Raw genomic sequence first — 23740 nt, forward strand, 5'->3', positions numbered from 1 at the left:
GTCAGTCAATTAACATTTATTAAGCACCTACTATGTACTGTGCTAAGCACTAAGGCTATAAAAGAAAGGCAGAATTACTTTTTATGTCTGTGAATCACTAGGAAAACTTTAACTTTTGAACTTCTTCGTTGCATTAAAACCCTGCGTAATTGACTCTATGGCAGGGACAAGGTTTTTGGCAATTATTTTATTCTGTTTTGAAAGAAGAAAGTTATTACCCTCAATATATCATGAGGGGATCTTAATTTCAGTGGGCAGTCATTGAAACACCCATTTTGTCAGAAAGAAGAAATATAAAGACTTTATTGCTCAGGGGACCTTGATGGGCTCACAAAAATGTATTTCCTCCACCCGCCAGCCACAGAGCTGGTACACCACCACACGGGCACATACTCTTGTCATTTTACATGCTACCAGGGATGTCCCTCTCCCATTCTCTCCCTAGAGAAGCAGTCTTCTTGTTACTCAGGCCTGAGGGAATTGGTTTATGAGCAGAGCCCATAAAAAATGAAGACATGTGGCCGAGCCAAACAGTGACTCAGGCGGGATATGAGAAGTGTCCACAAGTATTCAAAGGGTGTAAGTGCAGGGGAAGGAAAAGAATTGTTCACTGTCCTAGGGTGAAGAGGGACTGAGATACCATTAAGCGAAGAAAAATGCGAGGGAGACTTAACAGGAAGCTTTGGTTTAACAGTAATTTTCTAATACTCTGAAACTACTTCTCCCAGAGGAAGCAATTGTAGTCTTGTTGAGTCACTGAAAACTGGAACTGGGAGTAGAAAATATGCTGGCTGTGGGAAATGATCCCATGATGTCCTTCCCTCTTCCTCCCGAAAGGGTGGATTGGAAGTCTCCGAAGTTCATCAGAAGCCTAGCATTACAAGACAGTGATAGACAAGATGGTGCATTTGATGCCTTGGCAAGACTTGGCAGGAGAGATAAAGGAGAAAACAGAAGACATAGGAATTAGTAATTGCTCCCTTCCCTAGGAAGCTGGGCGTGAGCATAGGGTGGGGAATTTTGGCAGAAAGAGCCTGATAAAGGTTGCCACCTTGTGGTGGGATGAATTTGAATGTTATTTAACTCAGAAATAGCCCTTTCAGCATTTCTACAGATTGAGCATGGGACAATCGAGCTGAAGGAAATTCCTTCCCAGAATAGTCACTCTTGGTGAACTCACACTAAAAAAATACAGAGCATCACAAAAATTTCAAAAGATAATAGAAATTTCGTTCTGTTGGGTTAAATTTCAAAAAAATCAACTGAAATTCATGATTTCATATTCAATTTTATTTTTTGGTTTTGGTATGTTAAAATGTATGTATTTGTTGATGAATGATAAGTCTTTTTTGATATGTATAAAAGAATATTTAAATTGAGAAAAATGCTCATTGGATTGGCTTGAAATTACGAGAGGTTTTCACAAAGAGTCAAGTACCCAGCTGATCTCCATCACCTGGTCCTCAACTAATTATGGGTAGTATCTCCTTTCCAGAGTATCACAAATGTCTGTCTCTGCCTTTGATACTATATTTGCTCCTGAGCTTCTCGCCCCTCTACCTACTTCCTTTGTATTATATATATATATATATATATATATATATATATATATATATATATATATATATATATATATATATATATATATATATATAAAGTTCTAAGAATTCCCATTGGAGTGAATCCATTTTGAAATAAAGTGGTGCTGCCCTGTTAGCAAACCAAGACTCTTTTCACTAGTTTCATGTATGAGTTATGTTGTGCCACAATATTATTCTGTCTGGAGTCAAGTAAAAGAAGGGTGAGGCAATAGTGATCCTCCCAAAATTCCAGATAGTTAGAAGGTCTGTCAGTCTATATTATAAGCTACCCAGGGATGGCTAATCAGAGTTTCTTCTAATAGATAGATGGTATAAAGATTATTAATTTCATTCTTACAAATGAGAAATTTTGAGATACAGGGAAGTGAAGCAACTTGCAAGAGCTAGCAAGTGAAAAAGACAGGACTCGAAGTGAGGATTTCCAACTCAAATTCCACTACAATATAGCTAGCTCACTCTAAAAGTAGGGGATACTTGTGCATAACAAAAGGAGAAGGATTTCAACTGCACATGAAAAATTTAAGTTATATATCATTCCCAAATACGTAACATGTTGTGAAATGGATTTTAGCAACTTTTTTATGTGTAATAGGTGACTGAAGTACAGCACGGAGCTCCTCAAACCTATCAGATGTGTACATTTAGTTGCTATCTGGCTTTCTTCAACATACTTTATACTGATAGAACTAGATTTTGGGAAAGCACTACCAGGATACTATTACAATCAAATTCTCTCAAAGTCCTAGTAATAATCTAGAACTGCTCATCTCTTTTCTTATGAGTGACCATTGGTACATTTTTATTTACACAAATCAGGCATTCAAAATGATATTTTTAAATTTTAAATATAACCATTCACTTACTAATGATATAAGAGAAATAATAATAATAGCCTCACAATTTTTTTATTAAAGGTTTTTTTTTTTTATTTTTCAAAACATATGTGTGGACAATTCTTCTACATTAGCCCTTGCAAAACCTTGTGTTCCAATTTTCCCTCCCTTCTCCCATGCCCTCCCCTAGATGGCAAGTAGTCTAATATATATTAAAAATGGTAGAAATATATGTTAAATCTAATGTATGCATACATATTTATACACTTAGTGTGCTGCACAAGAAAAATCAAACCAAACCAGTAAAAAAAGAAGCAAAATAAAATGCAAATAAGCAACAACAAAAAAGGGTGAGAATGTTATGTTGTGTTCCACACTGAACCGTAGGCCTCTCTCTGGGTTAAATGGCTCTCTTCATCATTGAACAATCAGAACTGGTTTGAATCATCTCATTGTTGAAGAGAGCCACGTCCATCAGAATTGATCATCAGATGATCTTGTTGCCGAACATCACAAGTTATAAAAGAAAACTTAAAAACTACAAATCCATCATTTTCCAAACATAAAACTGGGCCACACATTCGCATCAATGTTCTCAGTATCTGAGATTCTACCTTACATTCACCAAAATGTCAAAGATTAAAAAAAAAAAGGAAAATGATAAATGTTGTAATTAAGAGGATGAAATAATATGTTCAGGCTTTTTTTTAAGGTTTAGCCTATCATAAAGATTGTAAATTCCTTGAGAATAGGGTCTACATAACTTGAGTGTTGAGTACAATAGTAACTCAGTATCTGCTGATTAAATGATTGGATATAATTGAGAAAAGATAATCTCCTTTCAAAACATGAGGTAGATATTAATTCATTTTATCTGGTTTGGGTTTAAACTTCAGGCCATGATTACTTTTGAAATTGTTCATCTGTTTCATACATACTATATGTATGCTTCACCATGATGGGGAAAAAAAAAACCTATAACTACGAGAGGTAACTGCTAGCACAAAAACCCTACTAATTCCATTGGATTCAATTAGCGTCCATTAAGTACCTACTATGTGCAAGACACTGCACACACTGGCATTAGGCCTTGATCTTTCACCTGCCATAGCCTATTGGGAGAGCCTAGTGGTGATGATCCTTGACATATCTCTAGGCAGCCAGAAAATGGCACGTGACCCACTCTCACCATTAGAGAGAAGAAAATCTTCTTTTCTATTTGAATGAAATCCTCTCTGTAAATGCAAGTCTTCTCTGTGCTTAATCATAGGCTCCCATTGACACTATCTCACTTGTGTAATCTCCTAGAACAGCTGGACCATGATTGCATTGTTAGTTATTAGATGCCTATATTTCCTGCAAAGCCACATTTAATCAGGAGGTTACTCCAATAGTGCAAGATGAAAGGGGAAAAAAAAAGCAGAAAGGGGGTGGCAGGAGGAATACAAACTATTTTAATTCCTTCATCATTTTACTCAACAGACTTGGAATGAGAAGTGAGTCCTATAGCTCTCCTCTACACAGCATCAATGTAAAAGGAATCTCATCACAGCAAGGTAACTGATCTCTCATTTCTCAAAAAATGAATTTTGGAAGGTTTCTTCTTGTAGATGCCGCTTGTGCTGGACTTTAATAGAAGCAAGGATTTTAACAGGCAGAGTTGAAGAGAGAATACGTTATGGGTGTATGAGTCAATATTTGGTTTTGGTTTTTTTTTTCAGCCTTAAGGTCCTTGTTCAAGGTCCATTTTATCATGGGCCATTTTTGAGAGCTTATTTCCATACTTCAAATGTTTTTCAGCTTAGTTTTATTTTTTTTTTCTGTTTGTCCCATAGGATTAGTTTTCTAGTTTTTGCCAGCCCATTTAATGCTGAGCTTTGGGACTGGGAATTTTTCCTATTAGCCTATCTGTCAGAGAGAATAGCATATTCTATGACACACAATTATTCTCAGTCCTTAACTTCAGGAGAATCCTAAAGAGGAAAGTGCTCCTGCACAGGGATAAAGCCTGTACTTTGCCATTTGTAGAGATCCTAGTTATGACACTGAAATAGGACAGGGGGAGTTGATCTAGGACAGCCTTTTGGGAATTTGGTGAGTCCTCAGAATGATGTTCTTAAATGCATAAAATAAAATACGTAAGGAAACAAAGGAAACCAATTATATTGAAAAATAGTTCTCTATTTATATATGTATATATTAAATATATGTATACATACATATTTAGATAATATACATATACATATTTAGCTATATATGTCATAGACTCCAGGTTAAGAATATCTGCTCTGAGTATCAGGAAGAGGAAAGGTGCTTTTGAGCAAGAGGAAGGATGAGATGGAAGCAAGAAAAGATTCTTTGAGTAGCACAACCCTTTGCCTCGTCCTTGTCCTTGGCAGGCAGTACAAGTTTCTACTACATCATATTAAAGTGACTTAATTTCTATTTTAAGCAGAGTTATGTTTTCCTACCACACAGGACTTTAATAACCCTCATTTTTTATACTGATGGGTCTATTTATCTCATAGTTATAAGTGGGTAAGTTTACTCTGCTGTAATGAAATGGAAATAGTCCTCTCTGATTCAGAATCCCTAGAAATGGAAGTATAGCTCAGTGGAGTGAGAAGTTTATTGTGTCCAATGCCAAATCCTGCTCTGACTCTGACACCAGGAATCCATCTCCCCACCTTCAAGCCTCTGTGGACATTTGAATAACTAGCTAAACTGAGAAAGATCACAAATTCAGCAGTGCTAAAGACTGTCTCCAGAAGAAATTCTTTTGTTAAATACTTTTCAAAACGTGGGTTGTTTGGGGCTTTTTGGTAGAATATTGCTTAACAGTCTTAATAATATATTTTTGTCAGTTCGTGTGCAGAAATATACAATTTATACATAAATTATTTGCATGAAATAAGAAGCAGTTGTCATAGTGAATAGACCTTTGGCCTCAGAATCTGGATTACCTGAGTTTTCATTTTTCCTCTGATGACATTGTACTAATCAATTGACTTCTCCACCAAAGACTAAGATTAAGTTACATGTGCCAATATACATTGACAGAAGAAGTTTTAACAAATCAGTCAATCCAAAAGCATTCTCTAGAAGCCCAGTATCTACCTGGCAGCTGTAGAAATAAGAAAAAAGCTTCAAGTAGAAGATGACATGAGATACCTTCTTGAAGGAAATAAAGGATTCTATGAAGTAAAGGTAATGAGAAAGTAAATTTCAGGCATAGTGCAAAGGCATGGAGATGGGAAATGGAGTTTTCTATGTAAAGAATAGCAAGGATAAATAGTGTGAAGAGTAGAATATAAGAAGGGGAGAAATATTTGTTTATGCTCAGAGAAATTGTAGAGAAATTTTGGCTGGATATCTAGAATCAGGAATCATCTGTACAGAGAGGAGAATTAAATTCACTGAAATTGATAAGATCATTAAAAGTGTATCAAGGCAAGTCCTGGAACAAAGACTTGAATTATATTTAGGTAGGAAGTATATCATAGATGATGAAGAAGGAAAGAAGACAGAGAAGGAACAGTCAGCTAAAGAGAAGGAGAATCAGAAGAAAGTTACATTGCAAAACTCAGAAAGCAGAATTTATGCTGCAGATGTCAAAAAGGAAGAGAACTGAGATTTGACAATTTAAAAATCGTAAATAACTTTAGGAAAAAAAAACATTTTGGTTGAGTGATGAAGTCAGAAGTTAGATTACTAAAATGTAAAAAGCGAGTGGAAGGAGAGAAAGTGGAGGCCATCAGGAAGATAGTTTTTTCTGGAGAGATTTTCAGTGGTACTATGAAAAAATGGATATTTGTTCGTCTTTTTTTTAAAGATAGGAGAGATGCAAGTGTGCTTGAAGGCATCAGGAAAGATACCAGTAGAAAGAAAGAGAAAAAATAATTAAGAAGACAGCATGGTAAATAAAACAGAAAATTAGGAAGAGATTCTATCAAAGGCTCATGTAGTTGAGTTGACCCCGGCAAGGAGAAAAACCAGTTTATTATAAGAGACTAGAATAATGCAGAAGAGATTAGGAGATCATGACAAGGAGTCTAGAGATCAAAATAAGAGGACAGAAAAGGAGCTCATAATGAAAGAGTACTTAGCTAAGAAAATGGGGAGATGAAAGGTATAGAAGATTAGAGGAAAGAAGAAATTTAGAACAGTGTTTTAGGGGAGATTAAGAAATGAATTAGGAAAGAGTAAAAGGATTACCGTGTTGCAATGAAGGTCAAAGGGAGGTTAGCAGACAAAAATGTGTTAGATCCAATCAGCTTGTGAGATTTCCTCCAGCTGAAAGAATCTTTCCCAAGGTTGTAATTTGCAAAGAGATTGATAGTAATAAGACAAGGATATGGTTAATAAAGTATTGGAAAAGTGTTTGTTTGTTTGTTTTTAAAGAACAGTAATAAGACAAGGGAACAAAGGATTCAGCCAGAGAGGATTGAATAGAGTTGATCTAGTTAACAATAAGGTCAAGATTAGAAAAGGAAGGGAGCATGAAGTCAGAGTCTTAAAAAGTACTAAAGGGTTAAAGATTTGGAGCTCTGAATCAAGAATAGGTTTAGGAGCAATAAAGTCTGTTATAATTTGTCATTTATTTTTTAAGAGGACCAATAATATCCCAAAGTGATGTCATGACTTGCACATGAATTGGATTAAAGTAACACAGAATTATACAAAGTCATCAGCTTCACTCTCCCTTCCAGAGTCATCAAAGTCCAATGATAAGATAAAAGTCAAGATGGCTGGTTATGGCCCAGGATGCAGCAGATGACTTTGGAATTTTCTATGTCTGGCCAAGTTCTAAAAGCTCCAAAGTACCTGCTTCAGCCACCTTTATGGCCACTTGAAAAAAATTGTTCTCACCTGGCCCATTCCACCAAAGAGCATCTTAGGGTAGTCACCTCTTACCTCATTATGAATCTGGGGCTCGTACCTTATCTTTGGCCTGGTTTAGCCCATCTACCAAGACTGTTTACTGCATGACCTCTTTACATGCTACAGTTTCTTGAAGGCACAAGTGAGAACTGAATGGACACCAAAGGTAGATGGACAGCCCTGGAAAGGACTCACTAAGCCCTCACACTAAAGTTGTGCACAAGTCTTCTCTGAACTCCCCATATACTCCAAAAATTAGAAGTATAACTTCAGAGTGGAAGTTGTGAATCTATATAATTGGGAGGATGCTACTGTCTTTGATTAAAAATTAGGACGTTCAGAAGTTAGATACATTTAAGGGGAAAAGATAACATAATGAGGTCTATGATTCAGATCAAAATCTATCCACATCTACTTATCCTGTGGAATTTACTGCCCACACAAAGAGGATGGATCTCTTATACACTGGGCAATACAGCATAGGGAGGTACGGGATGACAATGTGATCAAAAATAAAAATGGGGGGCAGCTAGGAGGCGCAGTGGATGGAGCACCAACCCTGAATTCAAGAGGAGCTGAGTTCAAATATGGTCTCAGACACTTAACACTTCTCAACTGTGTGACCCTGGGCAAGTCACTTAACCCCAGCCTCAAAAAATAATAATAATAATAATAATAATAATAATAATAATTAAAATGGGTAGAGTTTTGAATCTTGGAAGTAGAATACCTATGTGATGGCAAGATCTGGGTGTGATCATCCCTGTACATGGCTGAAGAGAGAAAGAGAAGTAAGGCATGAATTTGAGAAGATTAAGGAAATAGGGAGTTTGCAATTTGAGGATCGAATTCAACATGAATGTTAAAGTCTTCTCTATGAAGGAAGGACTTGGGGGTGAAAAAAATACAGTGATTCAAGTGCTGAATTTTCTGAAAAAAGTAGAAATTACAGGGAATGTCATAGATAACAGGAATCATGAACTAGGCTAATAAATTTTAATAGAGTGAATGTCAAAAGGTAAAAGGTTGCTGCAGGTGATGGCAAAGGGAAAGTCTAGAAGTAAAAGTGGGAAGCAATGAGAACTCTAACTCCTCCAGAAGCAATGTATAAGGGAAGGTACAGCCTTCCTACTGGAGAAAGTGATCAGGAATGCAACATCACCTGGGGGAAGCTTGGTCTCTATGACACAGGAAAATGGAAGGTCCAAGAAAAAAAGAGCTCTAAAGTGAATGGAAGTTGTTAGTTGTGGATTACATATTTCAGAGGGCACAATAAAAAGAGTGGGAAAAGTTGAAATGGGACATGGATAAGCAGCCAGCCATTAAATCTCTCTGATACTTAAGTGAAAGCAATAAGTGATTGGGAAATTGCTAGTCTTGGAGGATATAGCAGTGGTTAGGAGATGGTTAAAACTTGGGGTCCAAATAAGCTAACAGGTATCCAAGGTCTGCATCTTCTTTCAAGAGTTGCCAGGATGATATTGTAGGCACTCTAGGTAGGTATAAAGTTCTGGGGTCTACTTCATTAGTCTCCAATTACAAATCTGATCTAAAAATAAGTTTATAATTAAATTAATTACACCTTATAAAATTATTTCCACTAGATATTTATTAGTACATAGAAATGTTAGTCCTTGGGAATGCTAAAGGGAAAAAAAAATGACACTTTTAGGATAAAGTCCTTCACTAAAAAGAAAAAAATTACGTGCCAAGTATAATGAGAGAAAAAGCTTTAAGACCATCAAACTTTTGCTCTAGTCTTGTTATATCTCTCAAGCTAAGAGAATTAGGCATCTTTTACTCCAATTTGTAAGTTCTCTATAAAAATTCTATACCAGCAATAGTCAAGCCACCAGAGTAAGTAAGCCTCTTTCTTTCAGTTTGTTATTGAAGGCCTTAGTATTGCTACTACTTTTGAGTAGGACTAAAATAAAAATCCCAGCCAGGAAGACTCTGTGTGTGTTGGCAAAAGGTAGGGATATTGGTTGAGAATAATGGGAGTAAAAATTCTCCATTGCCCATAATGATCCAAGATAATTCTAAAAAACTTGAAGTGGAAAATTTCATACATATCCAAGAAAGAACTATGGAATCTGAATGCAGATCAAAGTATTCCATTCTCACTTTTAAATTTTTTTTAACTTTTTCTTTCTTGTGGTTTCCCCTTTTGTTCTTAGTTTTCTTTTTGACTAGTATTCTTCTTTCACAGTATTTTGTTGTTGCTTTTAAAAAGAACTGGGACATCAGGGAGGTGATGACATGACATGCAAGTGAATTGGATTTAAAGTCAGGGAGAGTTATGCAAGGTCAGCTGCCTCGCTTTCCCCTCCAGAGCCATCTAGATCCAGTGGCCAGATATAGATCAAGACAACTGGAGATGATCTTGCTTCACAATATGAATACGTTTAACATGATTGTGCATGTATAGCCTCTATAGGATTGCTTATTGTTTTGGGGAGGGGATAGGGAAGAGAGGGAGAAAAATCCAAAACTCAAAATCTTACAAAATGAATGTTGAAAAGTATTGTAACATGTAATCGGGGAGAAAATGAAATATTAAGTGAAAAAAATTTTAATGCTTTAAAATCATTCAGTCACTGAATGCTGAAAGTATTTTTCTCTTTGTCCAATTTAGGGCTCAAAGTGTTTGGAGGAAGGAATAGAAACTCTCAGATAGCAAGTGGAAAAATATTAAGTTCATATTTCTTGATCAAATCTGGTGAATCTTCCTTCATTTATTCATTCTTTGCCTTTTTTTCCCTTTTCATTTCCTCTTAGAGTAAACAACCTAAAAGAGCAACTTGGAAGGTCAGTGTCTTTCATTTGAGTTTCTTTCTCCTGGTAATTTTTTTGACTCCTAAAGCATATGAAAGCTACTATAGATAGAAGCTAGGGAAGGAAAAGATAGAAGTTTCTTCATTTTTATGGCAAGATAAAAATCATCTTTTTTGCATTAATTTCTTATGCCTACTTCCATTCCTTCAAATAGATTTCTATTCTGCTAGGTTTTTTTTTGTTTGTATGTGTTTTATTGCTTTTATTGTTGGTTTTTTAATTGTCATTTACCAATAACATTTTCTCTCTCATGTAACACTCGTCTCTGGACTCACTTGCTTAATACATTGGCACTGGCAACTTGGTTTCCCAAAAGCTTTAAGCTGTTCTTTATTATGAAACGATAATTTTGTTATGCTTTGGCTTCCTTCAAGCTAAAGTTAGTGACTTTACTGTTCTTACTTATGTAAAATGTTTATTATAAAAATCTTTACAGATCTTTTTCATTTTTTCCTTTATTGTCTTTCTTCCAAGTTGATCTTTAAAATGTCCTTGGGATAACTTAGCTTAATTGAATCTCTTACCAAGCTTTCCTTAAAAATATTTCACCAAGATTCAACACAATTCCAATAGACTTGGGATGGAAAATGCCATATACATCCAGAGAAAGAACTATGGACACTGAATTTATTTTCCTTTTTTGTTGTTTATTTGTTTGCTTTCTTTTTCTTATGGCTTTTTGCCTTTTAGTCTGATTTTTCTTGTATAACATGACAAATATGGGCATATGTTTAAAAGGATTTCACATGTTTAACTTATGTAAGATTGCTTGTGTCTTAAAGAAGGGAAGGGAAGGGATCGAGGGAGAAAAATTTGGAACACAAAATCTTACTAAAATGAATGTTGAAAACTACCTTTACATATATTTGGGGGAGGGGAATACTATTGAAAAAAAAAAACAACTAAGAAAAAATGTTTCACCAAAAATTTTTTTTGAATTAAAAAAAAAAAAGTAAATGAAATTTTTCATTCTCTGTTACCTATATTATGAGACAATGCTATTCATAATCTTCCATCATCTTTGTAAGATTTTAAATATTAGTATTTTATTCTAAATTGGTGCTGTTTCTACTTCCATCTCTGCCTATTTGACATATATTTGCTTTTCAGGGTGCATTATAAGTGGGTTTTTGTTTGTTTTACTAGCTGTTATGATAACTGTCCATGATTTACATCATTTAAATTTCTGTTAAAAATGATTACAGGATGTGCTTATGTTCTTCCTTCCATCTATCACTCATTTTTAATTAAATAACTTTTTTGATAAGGTCAGGACTAAGTTGCTTCAATTACATATCATATCTTTTTCTCATATTTATTCTCTCTTCTAATTTTGTACTTTTGATTTTTGCCTTTAAAAGTTAGTGAACTAATTATATATAAACAGTTAATTCAGAAACAATTATCACATCAGTAAGGAGTTGTTTGTAGTATGTTTCAATGTAATCATTTCTTTTGTGTACATGTGTGTGGTCTCTTATGGCATTCATTGATCTGGCTGATGTAGACACCAGATGATGGTAGGCTTCAAATGTTGTGGTCTGGTCATGTGAAGAATCCACAATGGCCATGCTCTTTGGCAAGAAGTAGGTCTATATAAAGGGAGAAGTTAAAGACAAAGTAAACCAGGAATGGTAAATATGGATTAGAGTTGGGAAAGCATATAAAAACAAGTGCCCTTAGCTGGCAGGGTAAATCCTGAAAGGGATTTAGCATCCTGAAAGAGTTAATTAGCTACAAGGAGGAGAAGTGGAGTCAGAAGCATAATGGGGTTAGAAGAGAAATCCTATGGCATGGAGGAGGAGTAAAGGGAAAGATGCAAAAACAGAGTACCTGGTGAACAGACCCAAAGAAGAGCAGAAAAAGCCATAGGCCACAAGTCGTTTTATAGGGAAAATTTAACCTCAGGGATTTAACATAACTTGGATTTCTGACTAGATTACCTCAGAAGGTATGACCACAGAACTAAATTGATTAACAGAGCCTTCTTCCTGCCTGCCCCAGAGAATAAGTTTTATCAATTCTCCAATTTCTCTCTGCCTACCCTATCCATTTATTCAGGACCTCATCATTCATCATGTCTAGAACCTATCAATTACTTTCCTGAAGATTATGATATTATATTTCATATATACTATGTCCAACATAAATTATTTTCTTGAAAAAAATAAGCATGAGAGTTCTGTGTACATAGATATATAGAGATGTACATTAGCTTCTCTCAGTCCTTATTCTTGATTCATGCATTTTGCCATATTTCTTATAGTCTTTTTCTATTCCTACCTTTGCATGGGCATTGCCAAGTTTTAAAGTATGTTGATTTAATCTGGAAAATCTTATTAATTTCTGTGAAATTTTCCTACAGGTTGTAAAATTCAGTTTACCAAATATATGCAGACTGGTAGGTTAGATCCCCAATAGCTACATCTACCTTCAGGATTCTAGTTATGATACTGAAAAACTGAGTGTTTAATGCTATTATTGCTCATGGGTCCCCATTTGGTATGTTTCCCTGGATATCAATCAGTAGACATCTCTCCAATATCAATTAATCAATTAACAACAATTAATTCTTACAAAGGAACATTTACTGATAAAGTATAACAAGGAGCAAAATATAAAAACTTTCCAAACAAGGATCATACCCTCCTCTCTATTCACTCACTTGGTTTTTAGGAAGACTGGACTCAGATTTAAAGTGGTTCCTACAAAACATTCCTACATACATACATAGCCTGGAGGAAGGGAAACTTCAAGGCTTCAGAGGGCCTTTTTTCTCCAGAGATTCCTCACCAATTTGCTTCTGGGAATGACATAGTCCATGAATGAGTCACTCCCTTACTTACAAGTTTCCCAGTTGCCAGATCAATTCACAATTAGACTGGGTCATACAGGTCTGATCTCAAGGCTAATTCCTCTGGGGACTCAAGTTTCTTCAGCTAACTACAAACTTTGCTGTGTATACCAGTTGTTGAATCTCTGGTGGCTCTTTTGATCTTTCAGGGTTCTACCTTTCACCTAACATCAAGAAAGAATAACTACAAGAGAGACAAAAGAGATGGTGCTCATAAATAGTCATGGTCACATAATAGCTGGGAAGGAGGTCAGTGGCAAGTCATTACCAATTTTATCCCTGCTAGCTCTCCTCCCAACTTGAAGCTTACAGCAATTCTTGTCTTGATTGCCTTCAGGGAAGAGAAATAGAATTCTCCTGTTCCGCCTTTTATGTGCACATTCATTTCCAGTTCAATAGAAATTAAGAGAGTTTTCATCATCACAAAGCAAGTCACCATGAAATAGAAAATACCTGTGCATGCTGAGTTAATGAGGTAAAGGATTCCTCTCTCACACATTTCTGGAAGTGAAAGTATCACAACTCCATTAGGATTGATGGCAGTCAGAACATATTGTACCTGTCTTAAGAACTGAGCCCTCATTGCCCAATGTCCAATTTATATATCCACATCTTCATCCTCTTCAATAGATTTTAGAGTATGAGCTGCAAAGATTTTCATTATGTCTTTTATTGCAAATACTTGTCATAAATACTTCAAAATATGATTACCAACTGCCTCATAAAATAATGCTTCTTGTTGCCCTTGGGGACAAGATAAAATCAACCCCACTAAGTCTTTTATTTTCTTCTCAGAGGAGAACTTGTGAGTCACCCTTCCATTTAGACCAATCTCTTTCTTCTTATTTCATTTACTGTAAGATTGACGAGATTGATCTGATTTCTCCATTAGAATGTTCACTCATTGGGTTATTGGGCAAAGATCTCATGTGTAAACATGTTAAAGTTGATAGTTGCTCTAGAAATTCAGCAGCTACTTCCTGCAGAAGCCACTGATTTAATCAAAGTAGACATTCTGCCACATATCAGGGCAGTTTCAGAAAGCGTTTTCCTTTTTCTTTGCATCAGAGCTTGCCATGGCCAAATAACTCATCACCAAATGACTAGCCTACTAGTGATGAACCAGAGACTCCATACTCAGTATAACCTTTAAGAACTCCCTTCCACACCACAATTAGCACTAGAGTAGAACTTTGTGGAGAATAACACATACATGATAAATAAATATGAAGTTCCAGAAGGTGATAAATTATAGCTGGGAGACAGGTAATGATGATTTTTCTTTTTACTATTTCCATGACAGCATTTCAATCAATAAATAAATATTTATTAAGCACACACTACGTACCAGGAGTGTGCTAATCCTGTGACTCTCCTGTAATGAAGACAAAGAAATCCCAAATGACCTGTCCATCCCAGCAGCTTCATTTGCTTTTTTTTTTTTTATTAATTTTATAATTATACATTTTTGACAGTATATATGCATGAGTAATTTTTTTATAACATTATCCCTTGTATTCATTTTTCCAAATTCTCCCCTCCCTCCCTCTATTCCCTCCCCTAGATGACAGGCAATCCCATACATTTTACATGTGTTACAATATAACCCAGATACAATATATGTGTGTAAATCCAATTTTCTTGTTGCACATTAAGTATTGGATTCCGAAGGTATAAGTAACCTGGGTAGATAGACAGTAGTGCTAACAATTTACATTCACTTCCCAGTGTTCCTTCTCTGAGTGTAGCTGTTCCTGTCCATCATTGATCAACTGGAAGTGAGTTGGATCTTCTTTATGTTGAAGATTTCCACTTCCATCAGAATACATCTTCATACAGTATTGTTGTTGAAGTGCATAGGGATCTTCTGGTTCTGCTCATTTCACTCAGCATCAGTTCATGCAAGTCTCTCCAAGCCTCTCTGTATTCCTCCTGCTGGTCATTTCTTACAGAGCAATACTATTCCATAGCCTTCATATACCATAATTTATCCAACCATTCTCCAATTGATGGACGTCCATTCATCTTCCAGTTTCTAGCCACTACAAAAAGGGCTGCTACAAACATTTTGGCAATACAGGTCCCTTTCCCTTCTTTAGTATTTCTTTGGGATATCAGCCCAGTAGTACATTTGCTAAGAATTGTTTTTAGGAATTCCAAGAAGTAAAAAAGGGGAGGAAGAGCATTCCAGACAATGAGGACAGTCCATGCAGAGGCATGGAGACAAGAGAAGAACATAAACAAGAAATAGCAAGGAGGCCAATTTAATTAGAATGTAAAACGTGAAAAGGAATAATAATAATCAGCCTGGAAATAAAGGTTGAAATCATATTGTGAATGGCTGCAACCATCCAATAGAGGAATTCATATCTTATCCTAGAGAAATGAAAAGCCAATCAGGTTTCTTGGGCAGTAGTAGAATGATAAAAGTCATACATACCTATGCTTTAAGAATACAAATGTGGCTGCATAGAAGAAGTAGGAGGGAGAAGAGGCTAGTTACAGGGAGACCAATAAAAGTGCTCTTGCATTGTCCAGATGAAACAGGATGGCTGGCTCTAACCAAAAGATCAGATCTGAGACATTTTTAGAGGAAGAATTAATAAGACTTGGTAACAGATTGGATAAGCGAGAATAAAGAATAGAGCAGAGAATAAGTGAGCATAAAGAGTCAAGGATAACATATACTGTAAGCTGAAAATTTAATGCCAGTAGAAATTGTGGTACCCTCAATAAAAACTCAGAGATTAGGAAAAGAGGTGATTGACTTGGAAAAAAAACAAGTTCTTCTTCAGATATGCTGAGTATAATAGAATTTCACAGAAGCACTGAGAAAAGATTTTTATCATGAATTTGGTTTCCAGTAAAGGCAGAAATGTGATATGAATTCAGGGAATGAAAAAGGGAAATAACCAAATCTGAAAGGGTGTTCCTGTTCCTTCCCCTGCAAATGTTTGTCTCTTGTAGATGAATCTCTTGAAGCTCCTGGCCCTCCACCACCATACTATTGTAGCAGTTATCCTCAACATGCTGGCCCTCTGTCTCTCTACCACATCCTTCCTTGGCAGTTACTGGTGTGTGGGCACACAGAAAGTGCCCAAGCCCTTGTGTGGGAAGAGTATGGCAACCAAGTGCATTGGGATGCCCGTGCCCGTGGATGGGGGGAGCAGCAATGCATCAAGTCAGGAAGTGGTGAACTACAGCTGGGAGACAGGAGATGACCGTTTCTCCTTTCGCTATTTCCATGCCGGAATGTGGCTCTCGTGTGAGGAGAACATGGAAAGCTCAGGTAATATCTCCATCCCAGAAATCTCGTATTACTTTTCAAGTGAGTTCAAAATCCAGGAATAGCTTTAAGTTATCTAACTGAGGATGAAAGCAACTGGAGGAACAGAGTGACAAGGAACTCCTCTGCCTCTGGCCCATAGAGATCTTTCATGGAACCATAGATGCATCTCTAAAAGTCTTAGCCTTTGATTTTGCAGGCAAGAAAACTGAGACCAAAAGAGTGAGGCAGAAACATACATAAAGTCATACAACTTGAGCCAAGGCTAGAACCAGGATCTCCTGACAACTAAGCTAGGATTCTATCCACTGCCTCCTAAAAGATCAAAAATCAGTATTCTCCATTGGTTATTCATTCCTCACATTTTCAGTAGAGAATACAAAAAAAATTACCTTTAAGAATTTCCCTTATTACTCACATTTTATAATGCTTTCTGCACAAAAATTAATTTGCTACATAGGAGTTGCCTAATCTTTTTTACATAAAGGATTCCTTTGCAGTCTTGTGAAATGGATCTTTTCTCAGGATAATTCTTAAATATACAAAATAAACTACATAGCATTGACAAGGAAGTTATATTAAAAGTTTTTATATATACATATATATGTATGAGTATAAATAGATATGTAGATGATACACAGATAGAACAAATTTATAGATCCCAATTAAAAAGCCCTGCTTTATTACAATAAAGCTTCATTAAAATAAAATTAATAAAAAGAAAGAAAGGGCAGCATTCTATAACAAAAAGAACTACACAATAGGAAATAAGAAATTTGGGTTCTGTCCCTGTCTCCTTTCTCTAGCTTTATAATTTAGTCAGTTGATCTCCTTTCAGGCTCAATTTATGCATCTATAAAATAAAAAAGTTGGGGTAGTTTGCTTTTAAAATCCTTTCCAATTCTCAATACGTGTCACTGTAATTGGCATAGAAACAAGCTCAACTCCTATTATACTCCACTGGCTGCCCACTCCATCCTTCCGGCCCATTCCCAAGCATGCTTCATGGAGTGGGCTCCAATCCAGTCTCTGCTACATTAATCATAATAACGGTGATGCTTATGAACTGATTTTGTCCTATCCGGCTCTAAGGCAGCACCTTCATGAAGGTAAAACAATTTAGGTAGTAGGAAAACTGATAAATGAAGGAGCTTGGCTTCCTCCACTTCCCCATAATGTTATCTACTCCCTTCTATGTGTATTTATTGTCTTTGTTTTAGGGGAGAGATGCCGCAGTTTCATTGAACTCACACCGCCAGTCGAAAGAGGTATGAATGTGTCTTAATATTTATCTGGAAGATGAAGCATAAAGAAGCCTGCCTTTCAGTGGATAGAGTATATTGCCTCCTGCTGGTATTATGTTGGGAACAAGGAAAGAAGCTCCTGCCCAAAATATGTCCTATTCCCTCCATCCTTTCCCTTACTAGAGTATCTAAAGTTCCTTTTGGTCTAAGGCACTGAGCTCATATGAAACTAATTTCTTTAATGTGTGTATAACAATGGGAGAAGTGAGACATTAAAGGATCAACACTGTCCTTTTAATTAATTCATTAAATATTAGAAAAACTGTCATTTCTCAAGACCTTAATAGAAAGAGTCAATGGAGTGGGAGAAGTGAAAGAAATAGACTCAGGGTTCTGGGCTATGTTGGATATGGAATAATTAAGGAGCAGTAAGAAAAGATGAGTGCTAGAAGACAGAAAGATATGTTGAGATTATTGAAAAAGGGAGTCTCTTGATGACAAACTCAGTCTCCTTCAAACTTTACCTGAACTTAAATGGATGACTTTCCAAACTGTCCTAAGATAACCTAAGCACAAGGATCTCATCTTCCTCTTTGTTATATGACACTTCTTGAGAACAATTAAAGGGGAACATATTCTGAGCCCCTCCACAGCAGCGGGCTTGATTTCCCAAGCTAAGGTAAGAGGTTTGGTTTTTTAATCCACATTTGACTACCCAGTTCAAAGTAAAGATTGGGCACTAGCTTCCTTTAAGTCCCAACTATACTCTTATTTTCTATAGAAAACCCTCCCTAATATCTCTTAATTCTAATGCCTTCACTCTCTTAGTTATTTCCTATTTATCTTACATACAGTTTGCTTTGTATATACCTCTTAGAATGTTGTCTCCCCTACTTGACTAAGCTACTTGAGGGTAGGAGCTGTCTTTTGCCTATTTTGGTATCCCTAGTACTCAGCATAGTGCTGGAACATTATAATCTAGTGGTATACACTGTGTAGTAAAGTCTAAACGTCTAAGATAGAAAGAGAAAAGAACTCACTTCCCTGCTCTAGCTTTGCAACTGAAGGGTATAGATAGTCCCTTTTCCCAGACCATGTCTTCCTATTGCCTCGGAGGCTTTCCTTAGTCACTACCCACTTCTACTTGGTCTATTCAAGGAAAACCCAAAGACAGAAAGTAACTGGTTCACATGTACTCATCCATCCCCTTCACCAGCTTAAGTGGACACTCTTAGTCTAAGGAGCAGAAGATAACATTACTTTGGCAAAGTTAGTAATACTCAAAATTTTGAAATTTTGAAAATTTCTAAATAAATTGAAATTTTTCCAATTTATCTTGAGCACATAAGCTTTGACCAAAATCCTAGCTTTCTGACTCACTCTTTCTGTATCAAATCTCAGCCATTTCCTAGCCTGCTCTGTTGGAGCTCCCCTGTTTGTGAACATGAAATACATGGCAGCTCTGCTCATAATTTTAACTTAAGGAAAATTCAGCTTTTAAAGGACTAAGTTTAATACTTATTCTCCATAACAGCCTTTAAAATATTTAAAAGTAGCTCTCAGATTCCCATTAAATAGATTAATATTTGTAAAGTGCTTAGAACCAAGCCTGGCTCTGGGAAGGAATTTAATAAATTTTCTGTTCATTCCCTTCCCATCTTGTTCCTTTTCCCTCTGCCTAAGTCTTTTCTCAGGCTAATCTTCCCCAGCTCCTTCAATTAACCCTTATCTAGCAAAAACTCCATATCCTTTCACATTCTGGTTACCTTTCTCTGGACACTCTTTCATTTATAATTTTATATTCTTCCTAAAATGTGCTAACCAGAACTGAATACAATACTCCAATTATGTTTTTTTTTAATCTGGGTACACACCTAAGAATACAATGTTTTTCTTGACTATCATGTCACACTGTTGTCTTAGAGTTATCATTGCACTAAAATCTAAAATCCTCAGAACTTTTCTAGGAAACCCCTTGCAAAATGTTTGGGTATTTTGTTTTGTTTTTTACCCAAGTAAAAGCAGATTTTAGAAAAGTTATCTAACAGGAAAGATCTGGGTTCCAGAGAGAAGAAAACAAGTCCACAAAGGTGATAAAAGCTCATGGCACCCATAAAAAAAGTCCACCCAGAATCCCAAGTGTACTTGGAGTTACAAGTTTCCCAAATGCTCTATTATTTATAATGATCCATAAAACAGAATGGGATGTCTCTAAATAGATTTTTCCCCCCTCACTGACGGTCTTCAAGCAGAGATTGGATGACTACCTCTTAAGGAAGTTACAGAAGGAATTACTGGTCAAGTACAAGTACATGTTTGACCAGATCGCCTCAAAGATAACTTTTTTAGCTCTTGCAAATTGTGAAATAAAATTAACATATGTGTAAATAATCACCATAATAATATAGTAACAACATTTATGTACTATGTGCCAGATACTATGCTAAGTGTTATATAAATATTATCTCATATCATCCTCACAACAATTCTGGGAATTTTTACAGTTGAGGAAACTGAGGTATAAACTGAGTGACTTGTCCAGAGTCGCATAGTAATTGTCTGTTTCTAGATTTGAACTTAGGTCTTACTGACTCAAGGCCCAGAACTATATGTCCTGCAAAATCCAGCTGCCTTCAAAAACCTTTTATAAACTCAGATTTCCAGTTCTTGTTTAAAACACAACTTTAACTACTTTTACTTTTCTTCTTTCAAATGAATATGTATTTATTTACATTTATATGTAGTATTCATAGTTGCATTTAATCTTAAAGCACTTGAAATTAAATGCCAATTATTGCTTTTAGGAAGACTAGGTGTTTCATTGGAAGACTGAGCTTAAATTTGGCCTCAGACACTTATTACTTACTAAGACTTCTGTAAATTGGGGTAGAGAAGGAAATGGCAAATCACCCCAGTATTTTTGTTAAGACTTGGACAGGACTGAAATAGAACAACAACAAATAATTGTTGTGGTTGTTATTAATTCACTGAGCTGTATATTCCCTCCACTATCCTCACCCAATGGTTCCATTATAGTAACTATTTGTTAAAGAAGCAAATAAAGTGGGAAGAGGGGAAACTGTGTGGGAGGTGACATTTTCTCTGAGTCTGGTAATGGGAACTGTTCCATCTATAAATGATTAGATGAGAATAGAATGACTTTCTAGGAACCTCCCTTGAAGTTTATGATTCTAATTAGTCATCAACATTTATGAAATGCCCATTATGTGCAGAGTAAACAAAGCTATCCTATAATCTCAAGGAGAGGGAAATTAGACATGTCATATGAGATCAGACTTTCCTGATTTCCTCTGCTGTTCTGTTCACTAACCTTTAGCTTACAGTATATCTTATATGTGCATCCTATTTTTTTTCCATATGGCACTTGGGTTACTGTTTTGTTCTTATATAACGCCTCCTTTCTCTGCTTTCTGGCAGGAATACTTTGGTTTTCCTTGGGGTCAGAGATTGTCTACATCAGTCTGCTATCTGTCAGCCTCTTCCTATTGCTGCTGGAATTGTTCCTTCCTGGGAACCCTGGCTGTGGACTAAAGCTCGATGCCTTTGCTGCTATGTCCTCAGTTTTGTCAGGTGAATATCTCCCCTGGGAACACAGAATCACAAACCCCTCAAAGTTGGAAGGAACCTCAAGGATCACCCCAGTATACTCCCTGCATGTACAAGAATCTTCTCTCCAACATTATTGCCTATATGGCATGTGCTCTACTAGAAACTCATTGATCACTCATTCATTCACCTGATAAATATTGGTTTTTTTTATTAATGTGAAAATCTTTGTGTTAGCTGCTAGGGATATAAAGATAAAAACAAAACAATTCCTGTCTTTAAGAATCTTATATTATAAGGGGGAGAGAATTCCAAATATATGTAATATACATAAATATAAGCATCTTAAATCAATAGGTTTTGGACTCACATGAAGAAGTTATTATCTCAATGATTAACCCAAAAGGACAATTTTCAACTGACTAAACCCAAAGTTTACTTTGGGAAATCTTGAAATATAGTTTATCTAGTTTTTCCACAGAAATGAGTAACAGGGATCCTCTGCTCCTTTACAATCATTCAAGTAATGAATGTTCTTTGTTCATGGATCCACTCACAAAAAATGCAGAAGGCACAAAAGACAAGTCCTAAACAATTATATATAGTCATAATACTTCCCCTAAGAAATAACTGAACTTGAGTTACTAGTGAGGAAACATCCAAGTGAATCCTTAGCTCTCCTATGGGAGTAATACTCCCTTCTATTTTCTTATTGACTTTTGTGGTTTGAACTTCTCAGAAGACAAACATACTTTGGAGCTACTAGACAGATAACCTCTTCCTTTACATTTATACTACCTAAATAACTTATTATAATCTCAGGATGGCAAGGTAAATACCTAGTTCTCCCATCACATAGCTTTAACCTTAGTGTCTATTCAGTTGCAGGAGTCATGTGGTTAATTTTCTTTCTTCAAGAGAGCACTGAGGAATTCTTTCTCCAGAAATCAATTCCTTTAACTCTTGAATTTGAGGTTAATCTCGGAGCACTGTCCAAGAAATTTCTCTTCTTTGCTAAATTCCAAGATAATGGTGCTTAGGAAATTCCTTTTCCCTACATGAGGTTGGAATTGAGTAACACTGTCTATGATATCCCCTCTTAGACTAGTAGGCAAGCACATGTTTCTGCCATGTATTTCTGGAAGAACTTTATCACCACTCTGGTTAAAGCACATGAAGCTTGCCATGTCCTTCTGCCACAAATAGTTACTTTCCAAAATAAGTCACTATGCTCTTTTCTCTACTCCCATTCTTCCTTTTCCTTTCCTCTCTCCTATTATGCTTCTGATTCTTTGAAACTTTCACCATTGCTCCTGCTCTTTATGACCAAACAGAGCACGTCTAATTCTTCTTCTTCATGACAGCTTTTAAATATTTAAAGATAACTATCATATTTTCCACAACTCTTGTCTCCAGGCTAAATACTGCTATAGTCCATCAAGTGATCTTTATAAGGTATAATCTTGAGGATTATTGTCATTCTGGTTGATCTCCTCTTGACATTCGCCTACTTACCTTTCTAAAATATGATCCCCAGAATTAAAATAGAATAATGAAGACCTAGTAACTCCTCTAGTCCTGAAAACCGTACTTCTCAATGCAACCTAAGGTTTTGTTAGCATTTTTGCCTGCCATATCACTCTACTGAGAGAGAGAACTTGATGGGGGTAAAGACCAAAGTCTTGGCAACAGGAAAAGCTAGGTTTAAGTCTAGCACACAATACTTGTTTGACCACAGGCAAGCCATTTAATTTTTCAGTTACAGAAGAGTAGCCCATCTTATCAGTGGAGATTCCTTCACTAATAAAAATCACAGGTTCTGGACTACCTTTTCCTCTCTTCCTCCCCAAATCATCTTTTCTTCTTATTGAAGGATCCCCAAATGTTTTTAAGAAACAGCTTGCACATCTCACCATTTTTTCCCACAAGTATATATAAAGTTTTGCCAAATATTTTATTAAAGTCCTAATCTAACAATCCTATCAAAAATGGAAATTAGGTTAGTCTAAAATAACTTGCCCCTTTTTATTTTTTCTAATAGTTTTTATTTACCAGATATTTGCATGGGCAATTTTACAACATTGACAATTGCCAAACCATTTGTTCCAATTTTTCCCCTCCCTTCCCAGATGGCAGGTCTTCCAATACATGTTAATAAATATGTTAGAGTATAAATTAAATACAATATATGTATACATAACCAAACAGTTGTTTTGCTGAACAAAAAGAATCAGACTTTGAAATAGTGTACATTTAGCCTGTGAAGGAAATCCAAAATGCAGGCGGACGAAATTAGAGGGATTGGGAATTCTATGTAGTGGTTCATAGTCATCTCCCAGAGTTCTTTTCCTGAGTGTAGCTGGTTCAGTTCATTGCTGTTCTATTGGAACTTATTTGGTTCATCTCATTGTTGGAGAGGGCCACGTCCCTCAGAATTGATCATCATACAGTATTGTTGTTGAAATATGTAATGATCTCCTGGTCCTGCTCATTTCACTCAGCATCAGTTCATATAAGTCTCTCCAGGCCTTTCTGAAGTCATCCTATTGGTAATTTCTTACAGAACAATAATATTCCATAATATTCATGTAACAAAATTTATTCAGCCAATCTCCAATTGATGGGTATCCACGTAGTTT

The 23740-nt window shown here is 36.0% G+C and overlaps 1 protein-coding gene across 2 annotated transcripts in view; it reads left to right on the forward strand.

Moving 5' to 3' along the window:
• Nucleotides 1–23740, forward strand: part of GSG1 (germ cell associated 1) — an 81589-nt gene that overhangs the window by 50823 nt on the left and 7026 nt on the right. For both annotated transcript variants that reach the window (XM_074269129.1, XM_074269128.1), the window contains exons 3-6: nt 3917–3990; nt 15972–16293; nt 17511–17558; nt 20973–21125. In XM_074269129.1, coding sequence (XP_074125230.1) covers nt 15972–16293; nt 17511–17558; nt 20973–21125 — 523 coding nt within the window. In that variant the 5' untranslated portion in view covers nt 3917–3990. The remainder of the gene's footprint in view (nt 1–3916; nt 3991–15971; nt 16294–17510; nt 17559–20972; nt 21126–23740) is intronic.

The sequence above is a fragment of the Sminthopsis crassicaudata genome, chromosome 5 (genome assembly GCF_048593235.1).
Source record: "Sminthopsis crassicaudata isolate SCR6 chromosome 5, ASM4859323v1, whole genome shotgun sequence".
NCBI lineage: Eukaryota > Metazoa > Chordata > Mammalia > Dasyuromorphia > Dasyuridae > Sminthopsis > Sminthopsis crassicaudata.